At 37.6% G+C, this 23,741-nt stretch overlaps 1 protein-coding gene across 5 annotated transcripts in view; it reads left to right on the forward strand.

The window, feature by feature from the left end:
* DAPK1 (death associated protein kinase 1) overlaps positions 1–23,741 on the forward strand; it is a 98,529-nt gene that overhangs the window by 47,072 nt on the left and 27,716 nt on the right. For 3 of the 5 annotated variants that reach the window (XM_051810830.1, XM_051810831.1, XM_051810829.1), the window contains 15 exons: positions 5,853–5,991; positions 7,878–8,007; positions 8,290–8,338; positions 8,482–8,508; positions 8,932–9,084; positions 9,232–9,277; positions 10,912–11,001; positions 11,413–11,505; positions 13,071–13,190; positions 14,337–14,435; positions 15,222–15,320; positions 16,472–16,570; positions 17,846–18,043; positions 19,765–19,962; positions 21,659–21,757. In XM_051810830.1, the coding sequence (XP_051666790.1) occupies positions 5,853–5,991; positions 7,878–8,007; positions 8,290–8,338; positions 8,482–8,508; positions 8,932–9,084; positions 9,232–9,277; positions 10,912–11,001; positions 11,413–11,505; positions 13,071–13,190; positions 14,337–14,435; positions 15,222–15,320; positions 16,472–16,570; positions 17,846–18,043; positions 19,765–19,962; positions 21,659–21,757 (1,639 nt within the window). The remainder of the gene's footprint in view (positions 1–5,852; positions 5,992–7,877; positions 8,008–8,289; positions 8,339–8,481; positions 8,509–8,931; positions 9,085–9,231; positions 9,278–10,911; positions 11,002–11,412; positions 11,506–13,070; positions 13,191–14,336; positions 14,436–15,221; positions 15,321–16,471; positions 16,571–17,845; positions 18,044–19,764; positions 19,963–21,658; positions 21,758–23,741) is intronic. The other 2 variants (XM_051810833.1, XM_051810832.1) reach the window with 2 other exon arrangements.

Genomic DNA, 23,741 nt, shown 5'->3' on the forward strand with positions numbered 1-23,741 from the left:
TAAATACTGGGATTTATGCTTTATTTAAAAACTTTCTATAAAACTTAGTCCTGTGCATCCCAGTGTCTCAGAGAGTGTTTCCACTTCATTGGTACCTTCATAATATTAGCCAAAACAAAACAGTGCAAGGAGACGATCATAGATCCCTGTATAAAAATTATGACAAAATCATGAGTTTCTAGTTGAAGAGTAAATAAAAGCAAAAAATGATGAACTCTTCTATCTTATTGGGGTGTTAATTTAACCTGATACACTGGAAGACAATAGCTTGTTTTCCACAGAAGATTGAAATCTTCACACTGTTTCTTTAATTTTCAGTTGTCTTTTGATAGAAACAGCTCTGAGATTTTTGTTAATTTTACCTGTAAGTAAATGAGACAGTTGTTTTTGAGTGGCTTTGCACTGAAATTTGAGAGGGGGATTAAATATTTGCTGCTTTCTGGGATGTATCAGCAGATTAGCAAACTGTGACACTAATCTGTAGATCTTGTGCCACCGTTAGATTTCAAAATCCTAATTCCAGGCCCACAGACAGAGGCACAGGGGATGTGGAGAAAGATAAGAACAAAGGCTTGACAGGGCTGAAAACAAAGACACTAGAACTGGTGTGACTCTGCCACACACTGAGCACATCTTGAGGGGAGAACTGATGGAAATCTTCTTTAACTTAGTTTATGTTGTTTTGAAATCTAAGCAAGATAAATGTTTCTTCAAGAGGTTTGGGCCTAGGTTTTGGGGCTTGTTTGTGGATTTTTGAATTCACTAGAAATCCTTAGATAATCATTAATTATAATTAAGGTGCTATTACATTAAAGCAATGTGATCATAGCATATGACTGAGTCATTACGAGGTGAGCATGCTAACTTTGAAGGTTAATTGTTTCTAAGTTCCCTGAGCCGGTTTCCATAATGACTTCCTCTGAGATCTGGTGATCAGTTCTGTTTCGTAATTAAGAAAGCGTGGCAGCTTGCAAAAGCTCTATCCAGAAATCCTTTTTCCACAGGTGTGATGTATTTTCTTTCCCAGAGGGAGATATTTGAGTTGCAATCACATCTGTCAGCCTTCCTTTTGGGAAGGCTGGGAAATGCTTTTACCACTATTGCATTTTATAAAAAAGAATGTAGTTGACCAAAAGCTTTAATTTACTTGTCTCATTTCAGGAAAACTATCACTTCTGCCTAGAAGTACAAGTGAAACAACGCATACCAGCTTTGCTCTTAGTGAAAATGTTTATACAAAATATTTCTAAAAACATGTGCTCTGCTACTTGAAAACAATATAAGAGGTAGTCATGTTATAAACATGAAAATAGATTTACTCAGCCCTTATGACTTTCTCTGTTATAACATGGTCAATAATGTAACGTCCTTTAGGATTAAGATGTGACTGTCATAAAGCATAAATTCATATTTTATTGAGCAAGATATTTGAACAACCTATTATGACTGCAAAACTATTACTTAATTTAAATGTAAACAGAAAGGAACATTAAAAAAGTAACATTTTAAAGGAAAACAGTACGTGAAGATGAACAGATACAACCATAAAGGAATTTAGCTGTGACTTGACTTGTAATCAAGCTTCTGTGTTAATCTGAAGGGGTATAGGTTGTTGTCCATCACCTTAGGGCATAGAAGAAGAGACTGGGAAACTGTTTGGTAATTCCTACCAGCAAACAGAGAAATTGAACAGTGAGGAGCTCTGTGCTTTCAGAGGATACCAGGTACAGATACTCCAAAGTGCTCTACAGGACGAAGCCGCAGTGTTTGGTGAACCTCTTGCCTCTACTCCCTTTAGGAAGCCATCTTTATCCAGCCAGTGGTTGGGGCAACAGTCTTTAAGATGCTGGCTGCATGTGCCCTTCTGTAGAGCCCCAAGGGCAGGCTGGGAGCAAGTTTCTGTGGCTCAGAAAACTTGTGGGTTGGTCTGGTTTCAGTCAGATTTCAGCAAGGTGTTTGTGCACCTACAACCCCAAAGCTAACTTAGAAAGAAGACTCTGTTGTAATGGAGGTGGAAACAGTGTACTTCTTGGGAGAAGATGACATTCTAAAAGATCTATGGAAGGGGCTGTTGTCTCTGCCACCTTCTTTAGATTAACACTGCTTCTGTGTGTGAGATGGGATATACACAGGTGCAGTGGTGGAATGGGACTCTCTGCTTGGCTTCTGACTCCTCTTCTGAAGGTGACTATGGATTAATAAAATGTGCAGAGTTTGTAAATTATGGGACTGTGTTTTAGTTATTCTGGATATGTAATCTGATTAGGAAATCTCTAAAACCAGGCTCTGTTGATATATCTGAGAACACTGTAATTCCATGAATTAATTCTGGAAATTAAAGTTGTAACATATATGGAGTGTGGACCTGTATTAACAGTCTGTGACTCGCTTGAAGTAATTGCCTTGCAGTGATACTATGGTTGTCTGTATACCTGTGATAGCACAGCTTAATATCAGACCTGCCAGAGTCAGCAAAAGGGTAGGGAATAAGCAGTCTCCTGACAAGCAAGCTAAGAAACACAACCACCATTACTGATCTACCATGGGGATGTGGGTCGCAGCCCCTACACGGTGAGAAAGGGAGGTTGCCTGGAGCAGAGGGACCTTTCAGGGAATCCAGGCTTTTCTGAGCTTCCAGGTGAAGCTGCTTATGCATGCTAGTTTAACATTTTAGTCATCATTGCTATAGAAACCCTTTTCTCTTATGCCTTATGTCCCTACCAGTAAAAGTAAGCAGCAGGCACAGCTAGATGCGCACTGTACTTGCCAGCAATGGCAGCACCCAGAGGGAGGACACGGGTTACTGAACTTGCCCCCCACCCCAATTCAGGAGTTACCAGCAGGAGAATTCACAGTGGCTCACTCTCTGAGGTCAGCCTGCATAGAATCTCAACTGAGACATTAAGGGCAAGATGTGTAACATGAAGGGGCACACCAAAGTCCCATAGACCAGAGGTACTGGAACAAAGCTTTGAATGCTTACAGGCAGTCCCTCCTCACTCATCTACTCATTAAGCAAGGGCTGCCAAGTCACTTAGGGAGGCAGTACTTAGGCAACAAAAGAAGTACACAATATTTCAGAAAAATCTACTGCTTTTGCTAATGAACTTCCAGTTAAAAAAAAAAACAAAACAAAAAACCAAACGAACAAAAAAACAAAAAAACCCAACAAACATTTCAGGCCTTTTAGCTTCCTTGGCCCCAGCTTCAAGATTTGGAAGTACTAGGTATATTACCTGTGAAATACAGATAACATTTTATTTCATGCTATTATAAGGCTCATGATATAACCATTAAAGAAATGTCACAACAACTAACCTGTGGCAAAGACAGAAGGATAATATTCAGCAGTGCTGAAGAAAAGCTATATGTGATCTGATGCAATTAACTTCACAAATGTCATGTCTTTGATAAGTGTAAAAATGCATATACATCAAACTTGTAATGTCGTGCAAACTTTTAGGGTATGAAATTGCACAAATCAGAATATTGCAGATAAGAAGAAGCTGAAGGTGAAGAGGCTCTTTCCATTTTGCATAAATGCAGTTAAGTTTCTTTTACTAGCTATCTTGAAAAGATATAAACCTTGGGAATTATATCTTTCTCTTGAGGTCTAAAAGGGATGTGTGTAATCAGTGCTAATGTTCGTAGGTGACTAATAAGTTTCACAGACTGCATTAAAATGCCAACAGGAGTAAGAGCAATCTTGACCAGCCATAAAACATGTCAATACCTGTGTGGCACTGTCACAGTCTGTTTGAGACTGCGGAGTGGACAGCATGGTGCTTCGAGTTGGCATTGCTGCAAATACCTGTCCTGAGTACTTCTCTTGTATCTGTGATGGCTGATGAAGGCTTTAGGCATCAGCTGTTTTAGGCACTTTTGGTGTTTAACTGGGTGGGCAATCTTCGTGAAAAGTAATCTGGATACAGTCTTTTGGTGCAGTTTCCGAGGCTTTTCCTCAGCTGAGGATCCAGCTTTGCTGGTTTCCCAGACTGTGGTGGCTAGCTCAGTGCCAAACCGTGCTGAGTGCATAAAGATGCTGATGCCCGCGGCTGGGGCAGTAGCCACAGTGAGTCTGCCGGCTCCACATGGCATGGGGAGCTCCAGTAAACTGTAAACTGTGCTCCAGTTTGCATCCTCCTGGCAACTGCAGCAAGCATCCACTTGTAAATATGTGGAAGCAAGTTTCACATGATGCGTAAGTCCTTTAGTCCAATAATTGGAAAGGAAGAGAAATGCTAGCAGTGTGTCACCATCCAGTGCTGCGTTCTTCATCACAAAGTGCTGCAGAGATACAGGCCTTAGCCTGAAAACATCTTATTGTTTTCAGTCAGAAACAAAGAATGAGAGAATATGCATGTGTGTCTGTTTGTAAGATGCTTCTGACCAGCCTCTCTAAAATAACAAGTTGTATTTAATCATTAGGAATTCCATTTTAATGTCTCTGCAACAAGAAAAAAATTATTGAAATGACCTCTCGTCCTTCCAGTCTATAGTTCTTATATTTTAATGGCACTTCATTTCAATAATTGCTTTCATGCAGAAAATACTACAACACAAATAATATCCAAAACAATACTCTCATTATTGTCTAGGCAGTTCAATGACAGCTCCAAGAACTCATTAAAATGCACTTTTCATGCAATTTGCATTACAATACTGCAGATTAAGTCTCTTAAAAAGTAGACATGATAAAGAAGTGAAATATATTTCCAGAAATCTGCCCCAGCTGTTTAGCTGTTGTCACATGTGAATCCCATAATGTTTCATAATCAGAACTTTAAATTGTGAATAAATTATTTTTTCCTTAGAGAAAAGCAATATAAGTTAGGGTGCACTTTTTGAATTTGTTTTAATATCAATACAATGCAAAATATAGGGGGTATTATAACCATCTTTGCAGTCTCTAAGACATTTCTAGAGAATAATTCTGCTTTTATAGATGGGGAAAACAGTTTCCCACAGTGGGAAGTCATCTCCTTATATGTCCTTAAACAGAGTTATTGTCTGTTATTTAAGAATAACTGTACTTCCTGTTTTCTATCACTTCAGTATCTCTTATGCTGTTGAGTGAGTCAACAGCTGCTTGTTTGAGCTGAGAAGAGGGTCATCTTCAGTTTGTTCCTCTCTCTTTCACATGCAAAATCTAGATGTGCTTCTGTACCCTCTCTTACCTCTTTTCTTTCTGTCTGTGCAGCTAGAACATGTGCTGGAAATAGTCTTAAGGGCTTTTCCTTGTAAAAAGCTGTGGTAATACAGCATAGGTACTGAATGTATACACTACTTCAAAGACTTGAATATATTTTGAAAGAAAAGAATTTATTTTCAAAGATTTAAATGCTTTGAGGAGTTTAGAAACTGAATAGTAGAACAGCTGCCAGTAATTATTTCAAAGTAAGCTTTAAATTTTTTATTTTTGGATGAGGGTGTGGAAATCTGATATTTTACTGATATGAGCTAATTCATGTTTTATTTTCTAGATAATGTCCCACTACATTAGTATGTTTTGAATATACTTACTTCACATTTGATTTTATTCTTTTAAATGAGCATACAGAGAGGAGGGGGTTACTTAATTTAAATTTAAATACTGTCAACCGTGTTTGTTTGTGGTTTTTAAACATTTTTGTCTGAAACTAAAATTCTTTTAATGTATTCTTTTCAGGGAGAGGAAGGGGAGTTACTAACTATTTTGGGTATTGAATTAAGTAATTTTCATCATCTTTTCTGGTATTGACAGCCTTTAAAGTATATGGATCCTTTTTCAAGGCTGGTTTGAGAACAGCTATGCTAAAAGGAACCTGTTAGTTAAAACAAGCTTGTCAATAACTCTGCTTCTGCTCTCCAAGGGTTGCAGGGGGAGAGCTCTTCGACTTCTTAGCCGAGAAAGAATCTCTCACGGAGGAAGAAGCCACAGAATTTCTCAAACAGATACTTAATGGCGTTCAGTATCTCCACTCTCTGCAAATCGCCCACTTTGATCTTAAGGTGTGTTGAGTTGATAAAAACTTCAACAGCTGTAAGCAACATCCGTTAAAATCCTCTGTGATGCTAGCCACAAATCAGCCATCATGCAGATCTTGGGCTAGCTTTGTTTTGCTGGCTTTGTTTTTATGTAGACAGAGAAAAGCTCAGCCATCAGAAAGAAGTTACTGGACTGTAAATAGTTCCTGTCTGTTTTTAATGTAAGATTCTTCAGGGGAAATGGCGGCTTCTGACGGAATTAAACTATTCTGAGAAAACAAACCTGAAATAAAAATGAGAACTATGATTTTTTTTTTTTTTTTAATGAGAATGGGATCTAGATGAAACATTCGGAACAGGATGACTTTTTTAACTGATGGTTTTGGGGTTTTTTGTTTGCTGTTCATGTGAACATGTTCACATGAATATTATTTATAGGCACTACATTGAAAATGTACATAGTTAAGTACAAAGATTTTTGTGGAGAAGACAGCAGATAATTTCCTCTTCTGGTTTTTTCCTTTTAGGGCTTTAATGTTTGTTTTCAGAAAAACTGTTAAATGCGTCCTTTTTGGTAATGAAAGCAGAGCTTTTTGTATCTAAACTCAGCTACTGCTTTTTAATGTTTCAGAATCTTTTCCTCTGTAAGATCTCTTTCAGAGGTAGGCAACTAAACTTCCCATGAAGTCTGCTGAAATTGGCAGTTATATCTATAATAGGAAAAGGAGTCATGATATTACATTGAAGTGTAGTTCTGAAAGGGTTTGCAGTGTTTTTGGGACGAGGTAGGGAAAGGAACGGATTTCAGGGTAAGCACACCTTTTCCAGTTTCCTCTACATTACCTCAGTAATATATTTGGTCTTTGTGTGACAGTCAGCAAGAGAAAAGAATTGTAAAGCTAGTAAGGAATATATTTCTTACAATGTGAAATGTGAATGTTTGTAATAAAACAAGTCATCCTTACAGTGGATACCAAAAATTTGTAAATTAAAAGAGGCAGCAAAAATTAAAATGTGCAGAACGATAAAAGTATGCAATAGAAATGCAAGGAGGAAATGAAGGAAATTGCATTTGCACATATCAGCTCCTGTGTTTGGGAAAGAGAGGCAAAAGTGTGACGAAGAAGAACTGTCCTTAATGACTTCAGAAGTCCTTAACAACGTGAACAGAATGGATGTAGCTCCAGGACCTCTTCAGAGCACACGGTCTTATGGACATGACAGGATGTGAAGATTAAGTAGCTCGTTCTGTATGGTAGTTAAAGTGATGCAGTGTAGAAGCAGGCTCTGTTGCTGGTAATCTTGACATTTTATCTTTTTTGTTCTGGTTTTGCAAATCTTTGGTGTAAGGTAATCTAAAGTCCATATTTCAAAATAAGGTAGAAAAGACAGGACATCCTACTCTTTTTCCTTTTTGAAAGTATGTTGAGCCTTAAAATTTGGGAGCCAGACCACTCCAAAAGTTTCCCTGGGAGATCCAAAGGCAATAAGATGTACCTGCCTGATTGCTTATGTGGTGTGAAAGAAAACTCTTTCGGGGACTAATATAAACCTAGCCCGGTAACTAGGTCTTAGTTTCTTGCAAGCTCCCAACACTGCTAGAATGGCTGTAGGGAGGGGCTGTGGTCTTTACTGGAGATAGTGTGTTTCATTTAGGGTCAGTCCACATGAAAACTGCAACTGTGGTATGTACAAGAAGTAAAGTCATGGCTCTGTGGAAATCATACCACTCCAGCATCAACACGAAGCCCTATTTTACCGTAGTTAATTTTTAGCATATGTTAGATCATAATAGGAAAAGACAGGATTTTTCTGAAGGTCTAAAGGAGGTAAAGAGAAGTGTTCAGTGCTGACAAATACTGATACCTATGTGTAATCTCTCTTTCTTTTCCCCTTCCTCCTTCTCAAAGCCTGAAAATATAATGTTGTTGGACAGGAATGTACCAAAGCCTCGAATCAAGATTATTGACTTTGGCTTAGCCCACAAAATTGACTTTGGAAATGAATTCAAAAATATCTTCGGAACGCCAGAGTTTGTTGGTGAGAAAACTGTTTTTTCTTCAAACTATTTTTTCTCAGTCTCTGAAGCAGAATTTGTGACTTAGCTTGGTTTACTGATTTACAGATTATGTAATTTGTGTGTAGTTCATGACATTTTGAAATTTAAATAAGCAATTTGCAGCATTCGGTTTCGACTTAAGACTTGCATTAACGTGTTCATCTATCAGCATCTTAGCTTAATACCTGTGACATAGATAGGCTCAGAGTCAGACCTAGATCTGTTCTTTGGCTAGGTACTGATCTTCCTGCTTTTTCCTTTAGCTCCTGAAATAGTAAATTATGAACCTCTTGGTCTTGAAGCAGATATGTGGTAAGTTATTGGACCTTACCTGAAATAAATCTCTCATGGTTATTCTTATGTTCTAACCTTTTTTTTTCTCTCCTCTCTCTCTTTTCATCTGTTTCTCTCTCCTCTACCACATCCTTTTTTTATTTGTTTTTTCTTCAATCCAGGAGCATTGGTGTAATAACTTATATTCTGTAAGTACCAAAATCTATGGGTGGTTCTTGCAAATGCTGTTGTTTTTTAATTCTGATTCTGTGATCTGGGTTTTTGTTGGTGTCTGTACAAGTCAAGCCATTTTGATTGCACATTCTGATTCAAGTTGTATGATAATAAAACCTATAGTGTAATTATTGAAAGAATTACCATTGATCAGCATTGAGATAGTATTGGAAACTCTTCAAATCTGTAGGTGACTGTCCTACATCTTTATCTTGACCAGTATTTTTTGAAATTACAGCAAAGCTTTTTGCCCTGCTAGATCACATCTTCCTGAAAGCACGTTTGCAGCCTTAAAGCGGAAAATAGAAATGTTCACTTCGTGCTGTTATTTGTTCTCAGAGGGTTGAAGCAGCAATGGTACAATATGTAATGAGAGAAATGTTCTACCTTTCTTGCAGTCTAAGTGGTGCATCTCCATTTCTTGGAGAAACCAAACAGGAAACATTAGCAAATGTGTCTGCTGTGAATTATGAATTTGAAGAAGAATTCTTCAGTAATACCAGTGCCCTAGCTAAAGATTTCATACGAAGACTTCTAGTCAAGGATCCAAAGTGAGTTGTTTTACATGTGTATGCACTTTTGCAGCATATGTATCTAGTATTTCAAATTACATGATATTTTGAGATGTTAGTTTAATGAACTTAAGGCAGTATATATTTTTTACTGTCTGAACAGTTCTGTCTTTTATTGTCTTAAAGGAAGAGAATGACTATTCAAGACAGTTTGCTGCATCCTTGGATCAAGGTTAGCATGTAATTCATTCTCTGTTGTCCTGTTTTTGATCATTCCTCATTTCATACTATGCATTCATTTTTCAAGTTCCTTAACAAGGAAGATTAGCATAATTGTTTAATATAACTTACTGTTTTGGAAAGCTGTCTATATGAAATCTAACACATGCAGAATGTGGGCTTCATTAATATATGCTCTATGTAAGTTAGCAATAGGGAAGTAGTCCACCACTGAGTTTAAAAACGTGCTAAGGCAAAGAAGCTAACCTTCAGAGGACATTGTGTTGACAAAGATACATTCTCTGAATCCAGTCCAATTTCCTCTAATTTTTCATCTTCTAACCCCCTTATTTAGATTAAGGAAAAAAGAGCAATCTCTCTCTTGTCCTTCCCCTTTAGACTGAAGAAAGCAGTTGGTGGCCCACTTCTTCAGTGGTTCAGTGTTTGGTTTGGAGCAAGCGGTTGTGGTGCTACTGGGCTGAGAGGGAGAAAATGGCACCTATCATCCTTTTTAATGTGTATAGTAATACCTGGCAGTTAATTTTTTTAATTCCGTATCTTACTCTGACTGTGACTAGTAAACTCCTTCAGTGCCATTGATTTCCCAGGTCTTGGAGATGTACGGTGGGTATTTGACTCTATTCCACTTCCTAGAGAACCAGTTAGCAGAATATTTGTCTGTGTCACAGCTGCTCCAGTTCACAGTACAACATCCTAGAGCAGACATTTCTGCATCAGTATGCCAAACACTACACTCTGCTGAGTTTTTGCTTAGGTAATCTTAAGTAGTTGAAATGTGTTGAACATATTGAAATGATATTTTAAACCACTGCAGCAGGAATTGTCCAGGTTTGTCTCTCAAGGACCAAGACCCACACTGCTGCAAAGAGACAGGTTGTTTTGTACCCTGTTACTTTGCCTTATATCTTAACTTTCCAGGCATTCTACTCACACCCCACTGGTCTTATCCTCTTTTCCCCTTTCCTATCACTATCTTTACCTATATTTCCATGGCGGTTAAAACTAGATGATCTTTAAGGTCCATCCCAACCCATGATTTCTCCATAAAAATGACATCAAATATGGGGTCATAAAATTGAAAATTTCATATGCTCCACTAGTCGTTGGTTGTTAGTATTAGCCATGAGAAAGTTCAAAGGATGCAGCCTTAGAGCTTGCTGCACTGGTAGGTGTGATATGTTGTTTGTTTTTTTTTTACTGGGTAAGGGGGTGTTCAGCAGCATCCAGGTGATTACACTGAGACTGTAACAAAGTTTGACTGCATTTCCAGAAAACAAGATTTATCTTAGAAATCAAATGCCTCCATCAGAGAGGGAGGTGAAGGACAAAGTTGAATGTTCTGATGTGTGGTTTTTTGTTGTATTTAAAATGAAAAAAACACGTTTGTGTTTTGTATTGCATAGAATATTCTTAGGTCTGGGTTTCCTTTAGGGTATTTTCTTGGGAAATTCCATCTGTATGCCGCGCTATACTGTGGATGTTCAAATTATGTGCTTACAATTACTTTATTATTATAGTATGATTAGGATACTATTATACTATGAGTGGAAACCATCACTGAAGGACAGAGTCTTACATACAGAAATTATGGGATATTTTAGAATAGCTTTTTTCTTTTGCTTGTAGCCTAAAGACACCCAGCAAGCACTTAGCAGAAAAGCTTCTGCAGTGAATATGGAGAAGTTCAAGAAGTTTGCAGCGCGACGAAAATGGAAAGTAAGTAATTCAATAATGCTTCAAAATGTTGCACATACAAATGCAGTAGCATTGTCTGCTCCAGGGAAACATCAGTGCATGTAAGAGTGGAGAAGAAGAAAGAAGCAGCACATTCCTCTGTCATTTGGAATAAATTAAGTGTTTGAGCATGGTGGTATGGGAGAAGACTTCTTTGTAAATGATCTGCATACAAATGCTTGTGTGTGGATTGTTTGTTTTGTGCTTCTGTTTGGATTATAAATGCCAAAAGAAGTTGAAGTTTCAAATGCAATATACAAAGCAGATGGGGGTGTTGAAGTCAAACTTCACTTTGTTTTGCTAAGTCCTTTAAAATGTCTGCAATAGCATCTTATCACAAGTATCTGTTGCAATTTTTTTACATATGGCTTTTTTCTTATTGTTTTTACAAAGCAATCAGTGCGCTTAATATCCTTGTGCCAAAGATTATCGAGATCTTTTTTGTCCAGAAGTAATATGAGTGTCGCTAGAAGTGATGATACTCTGGTAAGTGTGTTCTTATATGTTTAGAATGTTTTACTGCAGATGAAATTTACAAGTTTCCAATTAATAGAAATATTGGGCTATTGAAAATGTACACAATTAATTAATTTCATATGTAGGAAGAAATCGATTTTAAGGCTACGAGAGGTCATTTATCCATAGTATGATCTTCTGCATGGCACAAACCTTGAAATTTACCTTATTAATTACCATACTGAGACTGATAACTAGTGTCAGAAATTCATCTGTCTTGGTTTTGAAAATTGATTCAGGAGGATTTTTTGTACTGTAGCAACTGTAATGTGAAAAAGTGGCATTTGAATTTTACTGTACTCATTGTGTACAGTAAAATAATATTCCTTATATTTCTTTTTTTTTTTTAACTGAATACTCAAAATCATCGAGTCCCTCTTGAATCCAATGAATGCTAGACAGCAGTATCACAACAAGCAGTTATTTAAGGAGGAAATTTTAAAGTTGGCCAGTATTCAGTTTCTGGTATTATATGTGACTACTAGTGTTGAGTAGTTAAGATCAACTCCGTATGTTTTGCAATTGCAAATGCTTGTAAATCCAAAAGCATTCTTGCTCCACAAGTTCTAATACGCACTAAATTTCCTGTAATCAGAAAAGAGTGTGTGTCAATATGTTTAGATCTGGGTAATATCATCTTTTCTGTGCATTGACAGGATCAAACTTCAAAAATTCTGCAGAGCCCTTTTTATGCATATTATCTTCTCCGTGTCCCTTCTGTGCAACTTAGTGTTCATGTTTCCACTTTTCCTTCTCTTTCTGCTTCTGTGCTCTTTATTCTATCTTCTTGCCCTCCCTTCCCTACCCTCTCCCCCACCTCAGCTATCTGTATGTCTTTTAACACTGGATCAGCATTTCACTCCTGTGTTCCAGCAGAAAGGATTGTAGCCTAATGTTAAGTGTCCTAAAAAAATCTGAAACCTCAGGAGAGAGGAGGTAAGACCAAACCAAATAATGGGCTCTGTGAATTTTAGTTCTTTTAGTGTATAGGAGAAAAATAAAGTTATACCTGCAGAGGTATCTACATTCTAGATTTTTAACTGATCCATTTGAATAGATGAAAGTTTGGTCCAAAGTACCTCTCCTGTGTTGTATTCGTGGATGGCACAAAACCTGATACTTCAGTTGGTATTCGTGTACCTCTTGGTTTTTTTAGTGTTCACATATATGCATTGAATTAGTTTCCTGTCATGCAAGTATTCTATCTATTGAAAGTCCTAGGAGGAAAAAAAGAATACACCTAATAAAAGAACCTATTTGGAATCTCCATGAGTAATGGGGATTTATGTGAAGAAGAGGGAAGCAAATTGTACTAGAAAAAGTGTGGGGGTTTTTGATGTGGGTTTTCGAATAACATACATACACGTTAGCCATATGTTTCATGAAGGATTACAGCTTGCAGCTGAAGCACTCTTTTATAAAAAAATACTTTGAAAATTTTGGGTTTTAATTTTTTTAGATGTCTTGGCAACTGTTGAGATAGAGATTTTTTTCTTGAAGCTAAAAATTTTTCTTCTTTCTTATTTAATTGCAAGGATGAAGAAGATTCTTTTGTGATGAAAGCTATTATTCATGCCATCAATGATGACAATGTACCTGGATTGCAGCACCTTCTGGGATCTCTGACAAATTACGATGTCAATCAACCCAACAAGGTAGTGTGGGTCTGTGTTGAGGTGCGTGGGGGACTAGCTATAACCCTGTTGGATAGAGCAACATGGTTGTAAAATAGAAATGTAACACCTGAACTGAAAAGACAAGGGGATGGGAAATAATTCTGCCTTTTTTTTAGGAGAAATTTTATCGTGTTTTGTGTTCAATCTTCTCAAGCTACATTAAAATGGAGCCCAAAATGGAATTTTTTGCCTAGGCCTTTGAAAGGTTTTACTCAAGTCTATTGTCAAGAACTGTAGTAAATCAGATATCAGCTTTGCTTTTTTTTGCAATTGTTGTTTCTTGTGGCAGATGAAGATGGCAGAATATATAGGAATAACCAGACTGCCAAAACTGAAGATGGCAGAATATATAGGAATAACCAGACTGCCAAAACTGATTTTGCAAAGTGTTGCTAGAAACAGAAGTTCCAAACTGCAAAAAAAGGTTATGTGAACCTAATGTTAGATGGTAGTGTTCATTTTCAGTAAAGAAATTGCTTCCCCACTGTGGTATTTCAGTGCACTGCTGCTGCAGTAATGGGACTCTTGGAGCTGAGGCCAAGAGACCAAATTTCACGTACTTATTCTACTGTTAAACCTTGCATAAATCATCTCTGCCCTAATTTTCACTTTTTTTGAATGGTTACACTGACCTTCATTACAAAGTACTTTGAGAAATATTCATGAAGAGCAATATAAAAGTAAAGTGTCTGTTATTTTACTGTGTTGAGGTCTTGAACCATTTAAGAAATCACTGTGTTTTTTGTTTTAATGGTGCAGTCTGATTTAACTTTCCTAGATGTTGCTGGTGGCTTTAAGGTGGTGTAGTAGCTACAAAGAAATTGCAAAGGGGAATGTTCTTGCCGAACTAGTCTAATGAGAGCTTAACATTAATATTCCTAATTTGAAAAGCATACATTTAGTGTGTGATACATCATTTAGTGTGAACACATCTCAAAAATATGGAAAATTGCTGTGCAATAATTTTTTTAATAAAGGAATAAATTATTTTCATACAGTATTTCCTGAAGACTTAATTTGAAAGTGGAAATCCAGAGATAATATTCAATGCCTGCCTTCTCTTCCACTCTTTCCTTAATCCTTCAAAAGTTAATTATATCATTCTTGCTTGTATTTTGTTGTTAGCATGGAACACCTCCACTACTGATTGCTGCCGGCTGTGGAAACATTCAGATGCTTCAGTTGCTTTTAAAGCGTGGATCTCGTATTGATGTTCAAGATAAGGTTGGGGTTCTGCTCTGTCAACTGTTCTTTATAAGGTTTTCAGTACAGTTAGCAGGAGACAAGTAGTTCAGACTGTAGATCAGCTGTAGATCCTGTTTTCTGTCTTCCACAGCAAAAACTTCAAGACAAATCTTCAGTAATGTCATTTGTTATGAGTGCATATCCTCTGATTTTGATCACTTTATTAGCTGAAGTAATTCGAAGAATACTAATCTTAAAATGTAGTTCATGCTTACAAAACTGCCTCAATTAGTTCAAATTAGTGATTGCCCTAAAACACAAGTGTGAACTTTATTTAGTATGAAATGATAAATACACACTTTAGCCATGGGGAATATCACAACTAAAACTCATATTTGATGGAGGATATGCTTTGCAAGAAGCTTTTTTTTCCAAATGTGCTTTAACAGCCTGGTTTTCATTTAGAGCAAACTCGAAGAACTGTCTGCTTCTCCATCTAGTAGATGGCAAAGTAAGCAGAAGAAAGGTTATTATCTCATGACTATTAGTTCTAAAAAACTCCCTAACAAGGGAAAAGAGGATTATCCTTCCCAACAGTTAGTAATCCTGTTAATCATCCTTGCATAGAGGTTTTTGTTGTCACTGTTGGTATGTGGGGTTGTTGAACCAATTTGAAATTTTTTTCAGAAGTGAATGTGTTCATATAAGCTCGAATAGCTTTTCAGTGTATCTGTGTACATCTAAGTGCATGTATACCTCAACTGAACCTCTAGAATTAGGATTCTAAATTCACCAATAACTTTTGAAATCAAATATTTTTGGCAGGCTGGATCTAATGCAATCTATTGGGCTTCTCGACATGGTCATGTAGAAACACTGAAATTTCTCAATGATAATGAATGTCCTTTGGATGTTAAGGATAAGGTAAGAAAATAGCTCCCTTTTCATGCAGAGAGCCTTTTTCTATAACTTTATCTTAGCAAAGAGAGAGGTTGGAATGATTTTCAACTGGGCCATAATTCCAAGAAGTTGACTGGCTTTTTGAGTGTGGTTTTCTGAGCTGACATAGAGGGCTGTGATAACAGAGCTTTACAGGAACTGGATGTACTGATTATTTTCCTGACAAATGTTAGCCAAGCGTGCATGTTAAATATGGTGAGTACATGGTGGGTAGGTGGAGAAGTACAAATCTAAATTAATTTTCACTTGAAGACTAGATTTCTCATTGGAACTAAGGGTGAAATCGTGATTCTGTTTCTCATTCCTTTTGATTGAAAATCACTTTTTTCTGACAAGTAAATTTGACTGTTATTAAGTTGAGTATAAGGAAGCCTAACAATTTATAGCTGATGAGCACTTACCTTGTCTTCAGCAGTGTTATTTGAGCAACATTTGCCCTAGAAACTAGTTGCTGTTAGTCTTGTACCATAGCAATGTTTTTATACTAGCCAAAGCTCCAGTACAGAAGCAATTAGACTTGTGAAGCAGTTTGCTTTGTTGAGGAAACTAGTGCAAGGCAAGGTACATTAGGAAAGTTAGTGTTTGACTCCTGATAGGGCTACAATGAAAGAGGTTACTCTCTTAATAAAAATACCATTTCTTTTTCATATAATTTCAAAAAAGTGTTGTAAATAATTAGGCATAATGACCAAAATGCACCAGGATGTACCAAGGTGTGTTAGGCCAGTTCCTTACATTTGAATATGCAGGAGGGGGTGGAGGTGCATATGGAAATAGTATGAATAGAAATAGGACATCTGTTTAAATACCAGTTGTACACACAGCTTCCTCCTCATATTGCTCAGAAATCCCATTGTGTCTGTGATTTGGAACTAATAATGTAGAAAAATAAGTTCTGAAAAAAGAAAGCCTTTGAAGAAATAACTACTTGTCAGGTGGTGGTGTATCATGTACAACTGGTTTGTAAGCTCTGCTGACCAGAGCTGCGCATCTGGGTTATGGAGAGGGAGGAGTATCCCATGCAGCACACAGGCACTCAGGTTGTACACAGTGTACAGGCAGTGTATATCTGAGGGTAACATATGAAATTACACTGGCGTGTTCTGTAATTGCAGTCTGGGGAGACCGCTCTCCATGTTGCAGCTCGGTATGGGCACGTGGATGTGGTTCAGTTTCTCTGTCGCATTGGATCCAATCCAAACTTTCAAGACAAGGTGAGTCATGAACACTGTCTGGGTTTTTTCAACAAATAAGGCTTTGTATGAGTGGTCAAAGCTTTAAGTCTTACCTTGTAGCCTCTGGCATGTTTGCATTTGAAAAAAAACAACAGAATTATGGAGGTTTTGATAGCTCCTAATAGATGAAGACTATGCAAAAAACCTGCAAGAACCTGACACTGTTATGAAACATAAGTTCTCTCAAAAAATGAAAGCTTAAAGATGGAGAAACTCAGCACTGCAAAGGAATGGATAGTCGTGTCAGTTCAGCTAAAGATTTTTATTAGTTTTCGCCTTGATTTCTGCTTAGTTTTAGCTGCCATGGGATTTTTCTGCAGTGTCAAGCTCATTTTTTAAAATGAGTGGAGGGCTTGGGAGAGTTTCTTTAAAGCTCTGAACTGTTGTCAAAAAAACAAGAAGGAAGAGGCTTAATAGAAAAAGGAAATCTATTTGACCTAAACTTAACTGTGACCCAAATTTTAAGCCTCCCCAAGTGCTACATCCTCTAGGACTACCTTTATATTTTTCAAGCAACCCTAGGCCAAAGAGTCACAGGACATGCTCTTTGTCTATTTCTTTATGCTCAGATTTTTACAGAAACCTGGAGTACAGTCTAAGTCCTCTGCTATTATCAGCATCAGTTGTCTCCTTATTGATATTTGCCAGGTACAGAAAGGATCCCACTTCTTAGAATTTGATCCAGTTACTTCTTTGGTGGGTTTTAGTCCTCCCTGCTTTTCAGTGGGCTACTTTTAGCATATTTTTGTGAAACATTTGAGTTTCTTAATGGTGTTCCACCTAGCTGTTCTGATGTACAATGAAATTGAAGGTGAATGTTTTGAAGTTTCCTGGGTTCAAGCAAAAACCCTGGTAAGCACGGTGATCTGCCTCAAACTGCAAGTCTAGTGGGATTTGCATCTCCTTGGTAATCCATCTGTTTTAAACACTGGATTAGTCTCTCAACACACAGGATGTAGAAGCTGCTTGTGAATTAGGATCAGTTTTCAAGTGAGAGACCAAGACAGTTAGCTTCAGGAGCACGGATACATTTAAAGTAGGTTCACTGACATGGAAGGTATCATAATCACTTGGTATGTCAGCTGAAGTTATTTTTGCTTTGAGAATGTCAGCATTAGAAATTACATCTTTTTATAGGGCTTACTTAGCAGACTGTCTTTTTTTTCATGTCATCTTTCTGCATTTTAAAGCTGGGACTTGTTCTCCCTCATATTTGGTTCAGCTCTGTTTTTTTTTAATTTTCCATGTTGGCAGGAAGAAGAAACCCCACTGCATTGTGCTGCTTGGCACGGCTACTATTCTGTTGCCAAAGCACTCTGTGAAGCAGGTTGCAATGTGAACATTAAAAACAAAGAAGGGGAGACTGCACTCTTGACAGCCTCTGCTAGGGGTTACCATGATATTGTGGAATGCTTGGCAGAACACAGGGCTGACCTTCATGCTACAGACAAGGTTAGTTACGTTAAGAGGTCACAAGTGTCACAGAGACATATCTTGGAATTGCTTTGAGTGCTGCCAAGTCAGCAGTGTTTCTGTGACGTGAATTTTCTTTCTTAGCAGTTCACACAGAGACTGTTGATGGCTGCAGTAGTCTTTAAGGTTGTCCACTGATTATTTTTCTGTGCTTGGGTTTTTGCAGATTGTAGTGGGTTCCTGTAGCTGGGTTTTGGTAGTGGAGAGGCTACAGGAGTGCCTTCTGTTAGAAGCTGCTAGAAGCTTCCCCTGTCTCGTGGAGCCAATGCCAGCCGGCTCCAGGACGGGCTTCCTGCCGCTGGCCAAGGCCAAGCCAATCAGGTGCAATAGTAACACCTCTGTGATAACATATTTAAGAACAGAAGGTTGTTAAGCAGAAAGAATTCCAGCCAGGGAAGAGCAGAGTGAGAATATGTGAACAACAAGGTGGACACGAAGGTCAGTGCAGAAGGAGGGGCAGGAGGTGCTCCAGGCCCCTGCGGCCCGTGGTGCAGACCATGGTGGGGCAGCTGAGCCCCTGCAGCCCATGGAGGACCACTGGGGTGCAGAGACCCACCTGACCATAACCCCCATTCCCCGTCCCCCTGCACCACTGGGGGGGAGGAGGGAGAACATGGAAGAAAGGAGGGGTGAAGGGGAAGGTGTTTTTAAGTCTGTTTTATTTCTCACTCTTTGGCTCTTATTCTGAGAGTACTAAATTTAAATAATATCCCCACTTTGAGTCTGTTTTGCCCGTGAAGGTAATCAGTAAGTGACCTCTCCCAGCTGTTATCTCAACTCATGAATCCTTAGCTGTTTTTTTTTCTCTCTCCTCTATCCAGTTGCAGAGGGAGAGTGAAAGAGTGGCTTTAGTGGGTACCTGGTATCCAGCCAGGCCCAACCCACTACACTGATTCATTAGCTCCTTATCAGTTACCACTTCATGAGTAACACTCTCTGAAAAATGGTAGGAACATTGGGTTCTGTAATTGGCAACTAACTATCAACCTAAAAGAGCTGGATATGCTGGTTGTCTTTGATTCCTATGGATTGGACAAATCATGCTTATTTCCAATAAGAACTATTTAAAAATATGATTCCATTTGATTCAGAATAAGTATTTGTCTTTCATGGTGTAATCCCAACAAATAAATTTGGAATTTCATTGCTCCTAGTTTTGATATGGTTGTCCTTTTAGCTACCTTTATTGCTAACATTAACTAAATAGTTATTAAAGTGAGTTCAGAAAAAACTTTTTGCTTCTAAAGCAATTAAATTGGTTTTTTCCAGTTACATTGTCTCTTTAAGTTGTTACACAGTTGTCTGTCTCTAAAATTACTGATCACCGAGCAGATTGCATGAGTGGCATCACTAACTTCTATCAGTAAACACTGGAGTTTTCAATAGAACTTACAGTATTCATCTGGTTGTTACAGTTGGTCACTATCTCCTAGGAAGGCTGTTAGTAGAGAATGTGTATTTGCATTTCATCCATTCCACTGCAAAGCCCAGTGGCTTAATAGAAATATGCTTTTATCCCATGGTTTATTTGTTCTGACAGATACTGTACATCTCTCTGCCTCCACCTTCAAATTAAAAACCATTGTATTTCTTGAGGCAAGGTGATGCATCCAGTTACATGAGATTGATTAGCACTTTGCTAAATTACTTTGATTTTTAGCATTATTAGATTTCACTTACAAGCTGTCTTGTGATTTCAGGATGGTCACATAGCCCTGCATCTTGCTGTGAGAAGATGTCAAACAGAAGTAGTTAAAACTCTCATCAGTCAAGGATGTTTTGTAGATTTCCAGGACAGACATGGCAACACTCCCTTGCATGTGGCCTGCAAAGATGGGAACGTGCCTATTGTGATGGCACTCTGTGAAGCAAATTGTAGTTTGGATGTCACTAATAAGGTAGGTAAATGGAATATGAGTGCTGTACTACATTGTTTAATAGCTCCTCTATTGCATTAGATGACCTTTTAAAGTTCTCTAATATGAAAAGGTCTTTTCCTTTGATTTTTCTGTCTCTTAAAATGGCCAAATGCAAAGCATTAAATTACTTACCTCACAAATTTACCTAAGATGTTTCAGTTGAATAAATTATTAAAGATCCATGAAGAAAGAACCCAGGTGAATTATCACAGTATATTTTACCACTCAACTCTTAATGTTGAAAGATATGCCAACCTTCTTCCCTAGCCATATAACTTTGCTTTATGCAGATTGCATCTAGGTGCTGAAGAACAGATGATGAAATGCATTGATGCTGGCCTTGATTTCATATGTAACAGTAATTTATACACAGAATTGAAGACTGGTACATTTCTCTGAAAAATCTGCTAAAAATATTGATTGCAGTGATTATTGGTGGCTGACTGCCAGCTAGAAATGCAAGCAATCCATAATTGTTGTAAGCACTTCTCAAAAAGAATGTTTAATTACCTGCCCCTGAACTTCGAGATACTAGTGCCTTGTTTGCTGCTTTTCTTGTGCTCGTGCTGCAGTGTATGGGATTAACTAAATGTGATGCTTTACAGGTTTAACATTGTGGCTTTTCTTCTAGAGATCTTTAAGGGAAAAGTAAGCTGTTTCAGGAAACTTTAGTTTGAATAGGTCAAGGTCAGCCACTGAACTCTGCTGACAGGCTTTTGTGCTTAGGGCTTGATATTTAGGTCTGAATGTCTTTCTCTGCCCTATTTAAATTTTATGTATGCTTCAAAGTTTAAAAGTTACTTATAGGGATCTTTATGTTGCTATCTACAATTTGTTTGATTCAGGTATTGTAGCTTCTTTGTGGTTTTTTTTCTGGAAAAGTACATATTGTGGCAATAACACTTTGCTAGTTAACACTTCTATTTATTTCCAAAGCACTGGCAGTTTATTAGCCAGCTAAAAAGAGCTAAAAGGCTTTTGGCTTGAGGATTGTCCAGTGCAGTCACTTTTGGTTTCAATAATTAAAATCATCAGCTTTTTTCATCAAATGAAAAAAGTTAAAACCAGAAGTGGGTGCTGTGAGGACATGTTATTAGTGAAGAAATTAATGAAAAAAAGAAAAAAATGGGGGAAGCAATACTTTACAGCACTCTCCCTCTGTCACCAAAAAACCCATAACCTTTCAGGCTGCCTTCTTTCATTCATTATTTTTATTGCTTTGGATGGAAGGGAGAGACTGCAGATGTGTAATACTTAGATTGAAACAGAATTCAGTAATACTTAGATTGAAACAGAACCTAGGGTTTTAAAGGTTAAAGAATTTGTGTTGTTTAAGTGGTTCATATTTAATTAAAAAATATGCGATTAAATTTTCTGGAATTAGAAAGACATTCTCAAATATAGCCAAAAAAACTCGAAAGGATTCCTCCACAGGTGTGAGGGATTTTGCTATAAAGTTGTTTCTCATTTTTTAAATAGTCATTGTATCCTTTGTTTTTAATTGCACTTTAGGTAGCTGTGCTTAAGCTGTAATCAAAAGTACTTTTTCTTGCAGCTTTGCAAGACCTTTGCTTTGTATCAGGATGTATAATTGTATAATATGTTTGATTATTAGTAATAAAATTTGAAGTGAAATTCTTTAGCTAATGTAATGACACTTGTTTCCCCATGTTAGTATGGAAGAACACCTTTACATCTGTCAGCAAGCAATGGCATTCTTGATGTTGTCCGGTTCCTTTGTGTTACCGGTGCCAATGTAGAAGCATTAACCTCTGTAAGTATTGAGAATTGTTGTTAGTCTTGCTTCTTTTATGCATGACAGTAGGAAATGAACTAATAGAGAGGTGTAGGAAAAGGACAATACATTTTGAAATTTAAAAAAAAAGAAGTCTGTTGACTGTCATACCATGTGAGTAGTATATGTTATATCTCAGTTGTCTACTTTTTCCCTTCTTACAACTGAATTTGGAACTGATTGCGGTACAGTACAGCTACTACTTTGTCTACACATAATAATTTCTTCACCTAAGAATTACTTTTATGTATCATTGCATTTTCTATAAGTGCAGTGGGCCACTGTCATTGATACGTACATCATTTCACATCACATTTAAGATATATACAAATGCATTGTAGGTGTCTTAAATATTTTCCTTGCTTTCATGGGCTTGAAAAGATCTGTTTTTATGATGGGACAGTGTGGTTGCATGGATAAGTTAACTAGCCTGCAAGTATCCTTGTAAAACAAATCGTTCATGTCAGATCATCCAGCACTACTGTGGCTTCCAATTAGTATCACTGAAGGTATTTTTGATTCTCAGTAAGGTGAGAAACATCCTCCTAGCTGACATATCCACGGCAGGAGTGAAGTGTCCTTCATCGTGCATACCTCATAAACACATGATGCATTATAGACATCATACACACCATTATGTGTGTTTTGAACAAAATAGCCATATTTTATTTTTGAATCCATTGGATCACATTGCATTGCTACTCACCATAACCGGTGTATTCTGATCAGAAGTAACTTTTGGTCTGTATATTGAAAACACGTTGTCATTAGATTTTAGTTGAGTTCAAGTTTTTCAGAGTTCTTGTCTAACAAATTATTCCTGAGACAGCTGCAATGGAGGGGAAAAAAGATAAAACTTCTGTATCATTTGGTAGAAAATACAAAAATTTTTGTTGTTTTCCTCTAGATTTAGCACTGCAGTTTTTTCCTCTAAGCATGTGTCTTACATAGCGGGAGAATACCAGTGCACTTGGAATTGTGGCTTAAACAAGTTTAGCACCTCATTACTTTTTGATAACTACTGGATTGTAATTGCCATGTCTCGTATTAATCAGTAGTAATGAAATGTGCATGCAGTGCACTTGGTGAGGTGTTCTACAGATTTCCTTTGTTACCTGTTCTTGTCTTTTTTGTTTTGGACCATTGTGTATATGTATTTTCGCTACTACATACTGTAGAGATGAGATAAAAAGGCAATGGGGGAATTCTTGAGCTGTTGCACTTCATTTATGTCATAATGGCTGTGTTGGTATAGTTGCCTGTGTGGACACTGTCCTTCCAAGATAAAAATACTTTCTATCTCTTTAGTTTAGATCAGTTTGAAGGAGATAACAAAGTAAATATTGCTGATACTAAATCTATCAGGAGAAGCAGACTGAATATATGTAATGATGCATTATTCCAGGAGTGTGGTGGCAGAGAGAAGGCAAAAGGAGGAGAGGACAGGAGGATCTTGCATGTTGTGATGCTAAGATTTCAGTTTTGCATAAGTTTGCTAGGTGGATGTTAAACTGTTCTGAAGAGTTTACTAACAACTCCTTCTGAGCCAGTGCAGTAGAATTAATTACCTTTTTCTTCTTTCAGTATGCCATTTCTCAGGAGTTTATTTTTCTGGCAAGTAATCGAGTTGTATTCCCTGCCTCCTTCCTAGGCTAAAGCCTATTTTGGGACTACTTTGATTTTGAATTTGATTGCATGAACGTTGTCAGGTAACCTTTGAAAATCATAGAATCATAGAATCAACTGGGTTGGAAAAGACCTCTGAGGTCATCAAGTCCAACCCTTGATCCAACACCGCTATGGTTACTAGACCATGGCACTCAGTGCCACATCCAGTCTCATCTTAAAAACCTCCAGGGACAGTGAATCCACCACCTCCCTGGACAGCCCATTCCAATGACTGATTACTCTCTCTGTAAAAAATTCCATCCTAATATCCAACCTAAACTTCCCCTGGCACAGC

This window comes from Manacus candei, unplaced genomic scaffold, assembly GCF_025592945.1.
Source record: "Manacus candei isolate 608988 ecotype Guabito, Panama unplaced genomic scaffold, ASM2559294v1 h1tg000079l, whole genome shotgun sequence".
Taxonomy (NCBI): Eukaryota; Metazoa; Chordata; class Aves; order Passeriformes; family Pipridae; genus Manacus; species Manacus candei.